At 39.1% G+C, this 14610-nt stretch overlaps 1 protein-coding gene across 4 annotated transcripts in view; it reads left to right on the forward strand.

The window, feature by feature from the left end:
- The window catches only part of LOC118722859 (ceruloplasmin), an 89756-nt gene that overhangs the window by 4372 nt on the left and 70774 nt on the right, over nt 1-14610 (forward strand). For 3 of the 4 annotated variants that reach the window (XM_036444929.1, XM_045584096.1, XM_036444931.2), the window contains exons 2-6: nt 5168-5415; nt 7601-7813; nt 9119-9292; nt 10111-10365; nt 11786-11957. In XM_036444929.1, the coding sequence (XP_036300822.1) occupies nt 5168-5415; nt 7601-7813; nt 9119-9292; nt 10111-10365; nt 11786-11957 (1062 nt within the window). Of the gene's footprint in view, nt 1-5167; nt 5416-7600; nt 7814-9116; nt 9293-10110; nt 10366-11785; nt 11958-14610 lie in introns of those variants that run through there. The other variant, XM_045584097.1, reaches the window with a different exon arrangement.

The following is a 14610-nucleotide window of genomic DNA, read 5'->3' on the forward strand; positions in this document are numbered from 1 at the left end:
TCTTCTAAAGAGCATTACATATTTTCATAGTTTACCAAAACCATTATTTTATATGGATTCAGTATTATTTCCCATGATTAAATATAATGTAAATCATATGCATTTTTTTGTTGGGGAGGTGGGGGAAACCAGGTACATAAAAAAATTCAGATACATTTGTAAAAAAGGTACTTTCCTACTCCATATTCCCACCCACCATCCTTTTTCCATTATTCATGATTAAAAATTAACCAGGCATAAACTAAGCTGAAGACCTTGCCCCAAGCATGTTTCAATAAAGAAGTCTATAATTCTAGAGTTAGAGAATAGATGAGACAGGGAATTTGTTAAGAATGTTTTCATGGGGGTGAGGGTTAGTGGGCATAGAATTTCTTTGTTTTTTCCTGCCTGTGCTGGGAGGTTATGCAACATTGGTTTGATAATCTCCTGTGGCTTCCACACAGCCTGGGGTCATGCACACTTTAGATGGCACTGTTTACTCTGCCTGCAGTGTTTTTAAAATAGATTTGAATAGTAAATATTGACTAGAGCTTTGACAAATTTGCTCATATTATGCTAAACTCTTTGTATGAATGAGTTTAGCTAGCAACTTGTTGCTTCCTTCTTCATCTCTGATAACCAGCATATCCATCTGACTTGGTTAAGGCTACTCTTCAAAAGGTAGCTTATGAATAACAGAAAAATTTCTCACAGTCCTGGAATCTGGGAAGTCCAAGAACAAGGTGTCAGCATGGTCATGTTCTAGTGAGAGCTCTCTTCCTGGGTCAGAGCCTTTTCACTGTGTTCTCACATGGTGAAAGAGGCTCAGGATCTCTCTGGAGATTCTTTTATAGGATATTATCCATTCATGAGGGCTCCATTCTTATGACCTAACCACTTCCCAAAGGTGCCATCTCTTAATACCATCAAGTTAAAGGGTAATATTTCAACATCTGAATTTTGAGAAGGACATAAATATTCAGACCATAACACCAACCCAGTAAGCAAAGAGTGATGGTATATCACCAGATATAATTGGTGTGTGAAGGCTAGAAAGGAGTGGAGATGAAAAGACTGAGAAGAAAAGTTGAAAGAGTGAAAGATGGATGTTAGGCAAAGAATGAAGCTGAGACCCACCTCTATGCTTATTGCAGCCTTGCGACTTGCATCTCTGCTCTGTGAGCTTTGCATCTGTAACTGCACCTGAGTGAACTATACTCTCATTGGGCTCCTGTCAGCAGCATGGGTTGGATAAACCTGTTTGTATCTCAGTGGTCTTCAATGCTTCTGAATTTTGCTAAAACATCTATTTATTAAGACCATTCCATTGCTACTAATCCTGCAACTTGGGGGGAAATCCACATCCCTGTCCTACTGTTTTTATATGAACTTTGATGTCCTTGAAGTTTTTCTGAGCGTTGCTGAATTGTGGTTTGTGTTTTTTTTCTGTTTTGTTCTAACAAAATGGAAACATATAAACAACTCAAAAATGAAAACAAATAGGAGAAATGAAGGCATAAACATGGATTTGCCACCCCATATTAGGTATTAAAGATATCATTTCTTTATTTTTCTAATTTTCTGCTTGAGCCTCTTCTCAGCATGATGGGGAAAGAAGACCCCCATCTCATTCATTTTTAAGTGAACAATTTGAGAATCCTGAGGTTTATATAATCCAGGAAAATTGGGGTGTTTGGTATATGATAACAATTACGATATGGTCATTGTTGAAGCCCCCAGTCAACCCAAAACAAGATGGCTCTGCTATTAACGCCTGCTCCTACTGCCTAAATTTAGCCACACTACCACTGCCAAGCAACCATGCTCCCTGGCTCCTGCCTTTAGCAGCTACCCCCATGCACCAAGCCAGCAGAGGCCTGGCCATTGCCTAATATGGTCTGGAAACAGACCCTGCCATCTTTCTTTCTCCTGCTCTTAAGGAATTCCACTGCCTCTGCGACTGGGCAGCTGGGAGACTTTACCTTCACTGCAAGCCTTTCCACTCAACTCAAGCTAGTAAATGAGCCCAGAGAAGCATCCGAATACATGGGGTGGAGGCAGGGGTCTTAGTAAATGCAGATGCCCATACCCCATCTAGCTGCACAGAATCAAAATCAATGGGTTTGGGGCTCAGGAACTTGTATTTTTATCAAGGCCCACCACATTAAATTTAAGAAAATTCAGGCCAGAGCCCTGGATTTTTAAAAGCTAGGTCTTTAAACTCTGCAGCCATGAAAGTCCGGAGCTCCAGACAAGCTGTGTTCTTGTCTTGAAGAAGGAAAGGGAAAATTTCTCTCACTCTTTCTGATGAGCTCACAGCTGAAAAAACAAGATGATGTTTATTCCTTAATCAGATTATTTGGACTTCGCAGGATTGAGTGGAAAATGTTAAGGCATCAAAGGTCCCTGAGACAAAAGTAGTCAATACACACACACACACACACACACACACACACACACACACATCAAAACACACCACAAACACAAACCCCAGATCATCAGCCTGAGTGTGAGCAGTTTTTATTATCCTGGAGGAGACTTAGGTTGCTTGGTTGTAGACAGACTTGCCAAAGTCCAGTTTGAAATGGGTCCTCCCAAAGCACAAGATTGCAGTGTCCACAGCTCCCACCAACCTACCATATTTGTTCCAAAGTTTGAATACCAAACTCACTTTCTTTTTCCTTCTTTTTCCTCTTTTGTGTTTTTTTTTTGTTGTATTTTGTTTTCTTGTTTGTTTTGTTTTTCTTGACTACTATTTACTTTGCTTATATTTTTAGGAAAGTTTTAAGCAACTGTTAATCAGCTCCTAATCAGAATATAAACATTCAAAGTTCAAGAATTCTAGGTATCAAGGGATTAAAAAACACATAAGGGTAATTTTTTTTATTCTTTTACTAAATTTATTGGGGAGACATTGGTTAATATTGTTATGCACAGATTTCGTGATCCCCAAAAACCACCAGAGAGCCAAGTCTGATGCAAAGGCAAAAGAGCCATTTATTCAGGGCTAGCCCGAGCTCTGTCCCACTTACACCAACAGCGGCAAGGAGAAAGAGAGTGAGCTTCAACAGATCAAAGGGTTTTATAGGGGTGGTGATGTCACTGCTTTAGCTGACCCCGGTTGGTTGGGTGAGGGCTAGGGTCCAGTTACACAATGACATACAAAATGGAGGATCAGGAGTTAGCCCCGCCCTGCCCTCTCAATATGATCATTCAGGTTTCAGGTGTGGGTTTCTATGTTATAAGATCTGTAAATTACAGTGTGTGTCCACCACCCGTTAAATTACCCACCACTATATACGAAGACCCTCTTCTCACCCCACCTCACATTGATGTTCATGTCCAGAGTTTTAGTTTTATATCCCACATATGAGTGAAATCATGTGGTTCTTAGCTTTTCTGACTGACTTATTTCGCTTAGCATGATGTTCTCAAGGTCCATCAATGGCAGTATTTTATCTTTTCTTATGGCTGAGTGCGGTGGGGTGCTTCTCCTTCTTCTGTGTCCCGCACGGAAGCAAAGAAGGACGGGTTCCTGAGTGGAGAAGCTGGGGATTGAGAAAAAAGAAAGAGACAGAAATAGGTTCAAGCTGGGTGCTGAGTGGAGGCTATCACTCTGATGAAGGGACAGCCACCCCCACCACAGACAAAACAGCACATTTATTGATTTCCAGGGGGCTGGGGGTGGGGGGGTGTTAAGGTCAAAAAGAGTTTCGGGTGTGCCCAGATCTTATTCATCTAGACCTGGGTAAGTTCCTCATTTTTTGGTACAAGGAAGAGATTTAGCATATCAAGACCCGGGTAAGTCAAGGTCCTATTTGTTCCTCACTCCAAACACATGGATAAAGATAAGAAATCAGTACTGATAACAGTCTCTGACATTTTGGGTGACTGTTTCTGGGAGAGGGCCATGCCAATCACCTCGGACTCAGCCGACATTAATTTAAAGGTCATCCATGTGCATTTCCAAGGGCCCTCTACAGCTGAGTAGTATTCTGTTGTGTATATTTGGCATATTCTTTATCCGGTACTCTGTTGCAGGACACTTTGGTTGTTTCCATGTCTTGGCCACGATGAATAGAGGTGCATATAACTTTGAGAATATTTGTTCTCTAGTTTTTTGGGTATATACCCAGGAGTGGGTTGCTGAGTCGTATGATAGATTTACTCTTAATTTTTTGAGGAATCACCAGACTGCTTTCCATAGTGGTTATACCAGTCTACATTCCTATTTCTCCACAACCTCAACACTTGTTATTACTTGTCTGGTTGATAATGTCCACCCTTACAGGTATGAGGTGGTATCTCATTATAGTTTAGATTTGCATTTCCCTAATTGCTAGTAACAATGAACATCTATTAGCTGTTCGTAAGTCTTCTTGGAAGAGGTGTCTGTTCAGGTCCTCTGCCCATTTTTCTAATTGGGTTGTTTCTTTAGTGTTGAGTTTTATGAGTTCTTTATATATTTTGGAAATGAAATCTTTGTTGGATCCACTGTTTGCAAATATGATCTCCCATCTGGTTGGTTGCCTCTTTGTTTTGTTGTCAGATGCTTTTTTATTTTTGTTTTTGTTGTTTTGGGGTTTTGTTTTGTTTTTGCTGTGCAGAAGGTTTTTAGTTTGATATAGTCTTATTCATTTATTTTTGCTAAAGGTAATTTAAAATTTCAAACACATTGAACACATCATTCCAACCTTGATTAAGTGCTGCTAAAAAAATAAAAATGATAGAATTAATTTAAAATCATTAATTTTACTTTATTTAGAAAATAATATACATATATACAAATATACAAATTTATTGCTTATTAACTCAAATTTTCCCATTAGCTGAAAGAGGTATAGCATAAGTGAAAAATTTCTTAACTACTTTATCTTAATATTTTACTTTAATTTTACATTCTATTCCATAATACCTCTGTGTTTTAATATAAAAATCTTGTAGGAAACACTCTGGTACACTGCATCATATTTTATGGCACCTTTAAAGATGGTTCTTGGCCACATACCTGGGATACTTCACATAATGAAAGTAACAGGGCTAACTGCCAGCTCTCCTCTTCATTTTCCAAAGTCACCCCTCCAACAATAGGCAAACATTTAATGTGATAGGTCAGTAATGCTTCTTTAATATAATGTTACTCCCAAAAATTATGGCTTCTGATAGAGTGTCTTCTTTCCCTTTGCAGGGAACGTTCCAACATCTATCTTCAGAATGGCCCGGATAGAATTGGAAGAGTTTACAAGAAGGCCCTTTATCTTCAGTACACAGATGGAACCTTTACGACAGCAATAGAAAAACCTGCATGGCTGGGATTTTTAGGCCCTATTATCAAGGCAGAAACTGGAGATACTATTTATGTACACTTAAAAAACTTTGCCTCTAGGCCCTACACTTTTCATTCGCATGGGATAATTTACTATAAGGAACACGAAGGTAAGTTCAGCTCATATTCTATCTGGAATTTTCTCTCACTTTTCTGTAGGAACACTTTTTAATTTCTAAGACTATGAACTCCACTCTTAGGTAAGACCTGTCACTATGTTGTTTAGCTCAAAACTATTTTATTAAATATTTTGGCTCCTCATAATAATGTTATATTTCTCTTGGGTGTGATTGTTTGTGTAAAGTGTGAATGTGATGGGATTGCTTGGTGGACACATAGTGAGAGGCAGTGAGAGTTGGGACATCTCTCCCAGTGTCCGATTTCTTTCCAGCCAAATAATCTGAATAAGAAAAATAAGTAATATGCATGAAGGCCTAGAAAAGAAACAAGACTCAAGATGGGAATTGTTTTATTTTTGAAGACAGTAAATCCATTGTGGCCATTGTCACGTTCTACCCTAACTTTGGATACACTGTGGCAGCTAAAGCAGCATGGTTACTCTCACAGGTCAGCCAAATAGTGCATGTGGCTGCATGGCCTCAGAGTCACATCTGAGACACTATTAACCAAAAGATCCTTTAAATATAGGACTTGAAAGCCTTAGGTTTGGTGACTGCCATCTCATCCTTAATACTTGATGATGATAATGATGATGAAAAAAGTTGGTGTTTTGTTGTGGTTAAGAGCAAGGGCTTCAAAACTGATAGACCAAGGTTAGAGGGCAACCTTGTCTTTTACTGGCTGAATGACTTTGTGCAAGTTGCTTAAATTCTTTGTGCTTTAGTTTCCTCATGTATAAAATAGGGACAATAGTGATAATTGGAACAGTCAGTGAAATGAGAGTTTTTTCCCAGGGTTGTGTCTCACGACACCAAAGAATGAGCTCCATAGACCAAAAGATTTAAGCAAAAGTGTAGAAAATTTATTACAAGCAGATTTAGGGTCCCCCTATGGGAAAGAGTACCCAATAATGGGCTTCCCATAAAGCCTTGTAGTCCAGGGGTATATATTTGCTTCAAGCCTGCCCTATGTCTACCTTATTGATTTCTTCATTGTTCTTGCCCAGCAATGGACCTGAACTTTCCCTGTTTCTATGCATCAGTTCACCTTATTACTGCAAGCCCTCCCTTGATTTCCCATGCCTCCAGTTCTGTGTTCAAAACATCCTAATATTTTAGCATGGTTGTTCCCTGTGACTAGGCTTGCTGAAACTGCCATATCTACCCTGCCAATGTTTTAATTGCCTTTGTTTCCCTCTGGACCCCTGCTCTATCTTCCTGCATTTCAAGCTACCTTCTCTCAATAGTAATATCTCAATAAATCTCATCTATGATCATAAGCAAAAATTCTGAGGCCATTATATGATTCATTGAAATTATAAGAATCAAGTTGAAAAATTAAGATAAAATTAGATTTTTAAATTAATAGTCTTTTCTTACTCTTGTTTTAGAAGGTGAATGTTTTAACCTCATATTTTTGTTTTTCTTTCTGAACCCAACAATTATATTCATAGCATAGAAGCTGAGTACTATCTTATTTCTTTTTTACAATTTTATTCATCATTTTTAAGGTATTATAATTGCATTGTGGCTATGTTAAAAAAAAAAAAAAGGCGTTCTTATGTTTTAGAGATACATATTTGAGTATTTATTAATGAACTACTATAAAGTCCGGGACTTGCTTTAAAATAAATAGATGGTGATGGACATAAGAGTGGGTGGGATATATATGAAACAAAACTGCCCTTGAGTTCATTATTGTTAAAACTGGGTTGGTGGGTGCATGGAGGTTTATTAAATTATTCTCACAATGTGCATGTGTTCAGAAATTTACAAATTTTAAATTAAAACACCTTTTTAAATTTCATGGTTACTTCACAGGCAAAAATCTGGTATCATATAAAAAGTTCCAAATTATAAGAGAGCATAGCTATTTTGTTCATACTTCCATACGACTTTAGGGCAAGAGTAGTTCTTTAAATTACAAACTGTCACTATGCTCCTGACATATCCATTAAGGCTCCCTGAAGACTCAAGGGAAATGGTAAAATTTTCTGTTAAGCTTCAAGACACTAGGCTCTCATTCCTCTATATTCAAATAGGACATCACTGCATCCCCAAGAGAACATATACAAGATGTTGAATAAATATTTGTTGGAGAAATTTGTAAACATCTATTCTCTCATTCAAGTTCAAACACATTCAATTTGCAGTTTCATTGCATGTTGCTTCCTAGGGGCCATCTACCCTGATAACACCACAGATTTCCACAAAGCAGATGACAAAGTACATCCAGGGGAGCAGTACACATACAGGCTTCATGCTACCCAAGAAAAAAGTCCTGCTGAGGAAGACGGCAATTGTGTAACCAGAATCTACCACTCCCACATTGATGCCCCAAGAGATATTGCCTCAGGACTCATTGGACCTTTAATACTCTGCAAAAAAGGTACACTGTCTCACTTTTACTCAGAATGTATGACCCAAAACAAGTGATAGGGAGGCAGTTTGTTTTTTAAATATAAGTAAAGTCTTCTGCGTTGTGACTGAATAGGTAAGGTAGAGAGGCAGTAAATCTAGAAAAAGAGAGGGAAGAACGGGGCAGGATAAGGAGAAGAAGTAACAAATAGAACAGGCATTGACACATATTGCTAAGCTACAGAAAAGTTTCTCTCCTTGGGAACAGGTTTGCTGTGTCTAACTTCATAATGGTGTTCAAGACATGTGTGACTTTACCAAATGTGATTCCCTTAGTGGCACTTCATGGTAATAGATCTATGGTTATCTGTTTTGTGTTGGTAAATATAATATAATTAGAGGTGTTGTGCATGAAATTCATGCACGGAGAGAAGGATGTCCCTCAATCCAGCCTGCATCCTCTCCAATCTGGGACCCTGTGGGGGATGTCTGACTACCAGGTTAGGCCCAATCCCTGCTGGCTCCTAACCATTTGCCTGCTTGCCTGCCTGTCTGATTGCCCCTAACTGCTTCTGCCTGCCAGTCTGATCACCCCTAAACAGCTCCCCTCCTGGCCTGATTGACACCTAACTACTCCTCTGCTAGCCTGATCACTTACAACTGCCCTCCCCTGCCAGCCCTATGTGATCAGGCCTAAACCAGCAATCAGACATCCCTCGAGGGGTCCCAGATTGGAGAGGGTGCAGGCTGGGCTGAGGGACACCCCCCTCAGTGCACGAATTTTATATACCAGGTCTCTCGTATCTATTATGAACATATATACTAGCATACAACTTTGAATTGACATTTGCCAAAGAGTATTTAATAGTTATGTGGTTAATAAACATCCAGATATATGAGTACCTGCCAAGCCCAGAACACTAAATATTAAATTTCCTAAGTGTTTCCAATTATGGAAAAGAGGAGTGACTAGTCCAGATCTGTGGATTATTAGGAAAATAGATTAGTTTTAAAATGTTAAACTGTAAATTACATGTTAAAATACATCCTAAAGCCCAGCCAGCATGGCTCAATGGTTGAGCATTGACCTATGAACCAGGAGATAGAGTTCAATTCCCCACATGCCTATGTAGCAGCTCCATGCCCTGTGGGGGGATGTGGGAGGTGGCTCGATCAATAATTCTCTCTTATCATTGATGTTGCTATCTCTTTCTCCTTCTCCCTTCCTCTCTGAAATTAATAAAAATATATATCATTTAAAAAGAGTAAAATTTAAGAGCTTTAAAAACTACATGCTAAAGATTAAGTTACACTAAAATAGTAACTTTTACTTCAGATTCTCTGGATAAAGAAAAAGAAAAAAATATTGACCAAGAATTTGTAATGATGTTTTCTGTGGTGGATGAAAATTTCAGCTGGTATCTAGATGACAACATTAATACCTACTGCTCCAAACCAGAGAAAGTTGACAAAGACAATGAAGACTTCCAGGAGAGTAACAGAATGTATTGTAAGATTACCAAAGTCATGTTAATTTTATCATATTTCTCTTGACCCATGAATTCTACTAGCTTTATTCCTTCATATGAGTAAGTAGTTTCTAATCTGTGGTTCTGATAATAAAATATATTGGGCGTGCAACTTCTAATCTCTAGGACCACCCACTATGAACAGTGACCCTAAGTTTCTTCAAAGGGTCTCAAGCTTCTAAACTTTAAGGTATTTGTGGCTCTGGTCACTGCTCCCTATCTTACTTCCCTCGTATTTCTTTTTCTCTTCTCCACAACTCTTCACATATTGTCCCTTTCCTTTGGAATCAGAAATCAAAAGCTGATTAACCAAATTGCTTATTATAAAAGCAACTAATATTTACTGTAGAAAACTGGAAAAATTCTTATAGTCAAAAAGAAATCATCCATACTACCACCAGCCACACAATTAATAATCAATTACTAAATAACCATTAGTCTTTTTTCTATTCACTATATGCATGTCTGTTTCACATATATGCACACATTTGTTTTTAGAAAGAAACACACATACATACCAAAGTGTATAGTCTGTGACAAAAAAAGCAAATGGGCTTCATCTTCAGTGTTGGTTCATCTGCTAGTATTGTGTCGACAAGAATCCTGAGGCTGAATTAAGGTCCAAATTAAAGAGTGTTGTGATCAATTAGTAATGTCTGATGTGAGTATGAGAGAGACAGGAATAGCAGCATATGTGCCAGGTCTTTTCTATTTCAAATTGATTTACTTCTGTAGAGATAACTATCATTATTCCAGGGACCAGGGTCTATTAGTCTCAATCTCTACTCTTGACTTACAGCTGTAAATGGACATGCTTTTGGAAGTCTCCCAGGACTCTCCATGTGTGCAGAGGACAGAGTGAAATGGTATCTTTTTGGTATGGGTAATGAAGTTGATGTGCACGCAGCTTTCTTCCATGGCCAAACATTGACTAATAAGAACTACCGTATTGATACAATCAATCTTTTTCCTGCCACCCTTGTTGATGCTTTTATGGTGGCCCAGAACCCTGGAGAATGGATGCTTAGCTGTCAGAATCTAAACCATCTGAAAGGTAGGACATCTTTACCTGAAATAAGCTGTTAGCTAAAAAAAAAAGGGAGTCATGTCTCAGTTACACTACTTAATGGGGTAATTATTAGGAATCAGAAACCAAAAGCTGAATATCCTTGCAACGATAGAACTTTGAATTGATAACTTAATTATTCCTATGATGGTATACAACATCCTATATAATAAAAGCCTAAAATGCTAAATGTCTGGTCATCCATTCATCCATTCAATCAAAGCATAACATGCTAATGATATGCTAAGGCCACTCAACCACTCACTATGATGTGCACTGACCACCAGAGGGGCAGATGCTCCAATCAGTAAGTTAGGTTGCTGCTGGGGTCCAGCCGATTGGGACTGAACAAGACTAGCTGGACATGCCTTGGAGCCCTTCCTCAGTCCCTCCCTGACTGACTAACCTCCCACATCTCTCCTCAAGCCTGATTGTGCACCAATGGGGTCCCTCATCCTGGCCGGTGCCCTCTCGCAACCTGGGACCCCTCAGCGAATGTTGGAGAACTAGTTTGGGCCTGATCCCACAAGCCAGGCCGAGGAGCACCATTGGTACATGAATTTGTGCACCGGGCCTCTAGTAATGTAATAAAAAAGACTGAAAGATTAGAACATTTATGAAAGTTGGCTCTAAAAATATAGCACTGCCCTGAGTATAATACTGTGTATAGTTCCTCAGCTTTGAAAAATACACAATATTGTAAACACCATAATATTTGTATATTGTGCTGAAAATTAGTCTGTCTGTTTTTTACTTGGTTCTATCAAGTCTAGCCAGTTTTGTTTTAATTTGAGTCCAGTTATTCCTTGGTTTAACTTGATAAATTACTTCCCCATCTTTTTCATATGATGTGATAAAACATTCTTAGTTTTTTAAAAATATTAATTTAAGATATTAAGAAAATTAGGTTTAATATGGATCATTGAGTATGTTACTTTGACCTTCAAACATAATCTCATCTATTAAATGTGATCTTGGCAGCAGAACACCAAGTAGAACAGGTACACAACCATTTTGTGTGAGAACAATAATTATAGATGTTCATTCTATTCCACCTCCTCTATCTCACCCTACCTCTTAAAATATGGCAGAGCCTCTCTTCTTAACTTATCTATTAATGTGTCTTTTTTTTTTTATCACCAAAAGGCCTCCCATGTGAAAGCCCACAGAAACTAGCACCATATTTTTAAAACACTACTGACTAATATCTATTCTCTATATAGCATACCAGTAGAGAAGTCTTAAAAATAGCTTTAATTTTCCATCACTAATAACTTATTTATAACAGTTTGCTATAATTTATAATATTATTTCTAGCTATCTATTTATTCAGTTTCCACCTATCGCTTGACCAGCAGTGTTTACAACATTGGATCCATTAACACTTTGTTTTCTGTGTGGTTTTCAGCTGGTTTGCAGGCCTTTTTCCAAGTACGAAACTGTAGCAAGCCTTCATCAGAGGACAGTATCCGTGGGAAGCATGTTAGACACTACTACATTGCTGCTGAAGAAGTCATCTGGAACTATGCACCGTCTGGCATGGATACCTTCACCAACAAAAACTTAACAGCACCTGGAAGGTAATTCAGAAAAAAACAAACAAACAAACAAACAAAAAAACAGCACTATTATTTTAAAACTAGAGGCCTGGTGCATGAAAATAATGCATAGGTAGGGTCCTTAGGCCTGACCAGCCATTGGGGCTGATCTCAGCCTACCAGCTGCTGGCTGGGGCCTTTCTTCTAGCTGCCAGCCGAGGCCTTCCTTTATTCTGTGCCACCCGCTAGTGGTCAGGAAATGGCATAGGGAGCTATAGAGCTCCTGGTCTCCCAGTCAAACTCCTGAGGGGAAAATTTGCATATTAGGTTTTTATATATATAGATATGCCTCCCTCTGAAAAATACCCTAAGCCTGGCTGTCAGGGCTCAGTGGTTGAGCATTGACCTATGAACCAGGACATCACTGTTTTATTCCAGGTCAGGGCACATACCCAGGTTGCAGGCTTAATCCTCAGCCTGTGTGTGTGTGTGTGTGGTGTGGTGTGGGGGGGAGGGGGGTGCAGGAGGCAACCAATCAATGATGCTCTCTTATCATTGCTTTTTCTATCTCTCCCTCTCTTTTTCTCTCAGTAATCAATAAAAATATATATTTAAAAAATCATAAAATGTTCATTCAACAATTAAAATAATAATTGGTACCTGGAATTAAGTAACTAGACCACTCAATGTGCATTAGGGTATTTGGGATGAGTTCAAGTTTGAGAACTATGACTTTTGAGTCTTTCCAGTCCATGAAAATAGGATGGGTTTAAAAGTTATCAAATGCTTAACAAAATCCTTAAAAAAAAAAAAGTCAGTATCATTAAACAGATTAATTTATTTGTTTTCTATTTCTGAAAACATAGCATTGTGCAATCCAGCAGTATTAAATACATTCACAGGTTGTACAATCATCATCACTACCCATTTCCAGAACTTTCTCATTTTTCTAAAAAGAAACTCTGTACACATTAAATAATAATTCTCTAACACTAATATCTTCTATTCCACTTTTTATCCTTATGAATTGGCCTATTTTAGGCATCTCATACAAGTGAAATCATATAATATTTGTCCTTTTTGGTCTTGCTTATTTCACTTAGCATAACGTTTACAAGGTTCATCCATTTTTAGTATGTATCAGAATTTCATTCCTCTTTAAGGCTGAATAATATTCCATTGTACACATACCACATTTTATTTATTCATGTATGTTGACGAACAATTGGGTTATTTGTTGTGCCTTTTGGCTATTGTGAATAATGCTGCCATGAACATTATAGTACAAACTAGTGGCCTGGTGCACAAAATTCATGCACTGGGGGAAGGGGGTTTCCTCAGCCCAACCTGCACTCTCTCCAATCAGGGACTCCTTGGGGATGTTCTGTGGGATCAGGCCTAAACCAGTGGTCAGACATTCCTCTCACAATTGGGTACTGCTGACTACTAACTGCTAATCTGCCTGCCTGATCACCTCTAACTGCCTTTGCCTGCCTGCCTGATTGCCCCTAACCTCTCTGCTTGCCTGCCTGATCACCCCTAGCTGCCTCTGTCTGCCTGCCTGATTGCATCTAACTGCCCTTCCCTGCCAGCCTAATCTCACCCCAAACTTCCCTCCCCTGCCACCCTGATTGCCGCCAACTGCCCTCCCCTGCAGGCCTGATTTTGCCTTCAACAGCCCTCCCCTTCTGGCCTGATCTCACCCCCACTGCCCTCTCCTGCTGGCTTGGTTGCCCCAAACTGCCCTCCCCTGATGGCCTGATCTTGCCATCAGCTGCCCTTCCCTGCCAGCCTGATCACCCCAATTGCCTCTGCCTTGACCCCCACCACCATAGCTATGTCCAAAAGGAAGTTGGATATCCAGAAGATGGCCAGTTGGCCCAGTCTAATTAGCATATTACTCTTTTATTAGTATAGATAGATTATATAGGATAGGATTTTTTAAATGGGAGGAGCCTTTTTCAGCAGGGGGAGATGCTCTTGGCATACAAAAACACATAATCCCTATATCTGGACTAATAGCCAGCCATATGCACTATACTGCCAAATCAGTCATTAAAAAATTGAACCACTTTCTTACACCTTACACCAAATAGCTGTTGCCTTTAAAACACCTCCTCAGCACCCACCTTAGGTTCTGCCTTCGTACTTCACCCGGATTAGGTTCTGATTGGTCAGTTTCTATGCCAGTCAGCCTCAAAAGCTCCGCCTCCTAGATAGCCATTGGCTCCTCACACTTCACTCAGATTTGGTTCTGATTGTTTTGTTTCTATGCCATTCAGAATTTCCAAACCTATTTCTGGGCCTGATCAAAGAGGTGGGGCTGATCAGCAGCTCTGTGAAGGCCTGGAGAGAAACAGAGGTGCTGCTGCTGGTGAATGCAAAGAGAGAGGCAACAGATGATCAACAGCTGCCACTGAGGCTGCAGATCAGACCCTACCTCTCCCTCTGCAGTTGCAACACTTTATGTTTCCACCAGCAATGTACAAGAGTTAAAATTTCTCCACATCCTTGCCAACAGTTATTTTCTGTGTTTTGTTTTATTATAATTAGCTATCCTAATGGGTACAAAGTGGTAGTACATGGTGGTTTTGATTTGCATTTCTCTTATTATTAGTGATATTGAACATCTTTTCATATACTTGTTGGCCATTTGAAAAAAAAAAAAAGTCTATTCAAGTTCTTGTTTATTTCT

This window comes from Pipistrellus kuhlii, unplaced genomic scaffold, assembly GCF_014108245.1.
Source record: "Pipistrellus kuhlii isolate mPipKuh1 unplaced genomic scaffold, mPipKuh1.p scaffold_m20_p_2, whole genome shotgun sequence".
In the NCBI taxonomy this organism is placed as follows: Eukaryota; Metazoa; Chordata; class Mammalia; order Chiroptera; family Vespertilionidae; genus Pipistrellus; species Pipistrellus kuhlii.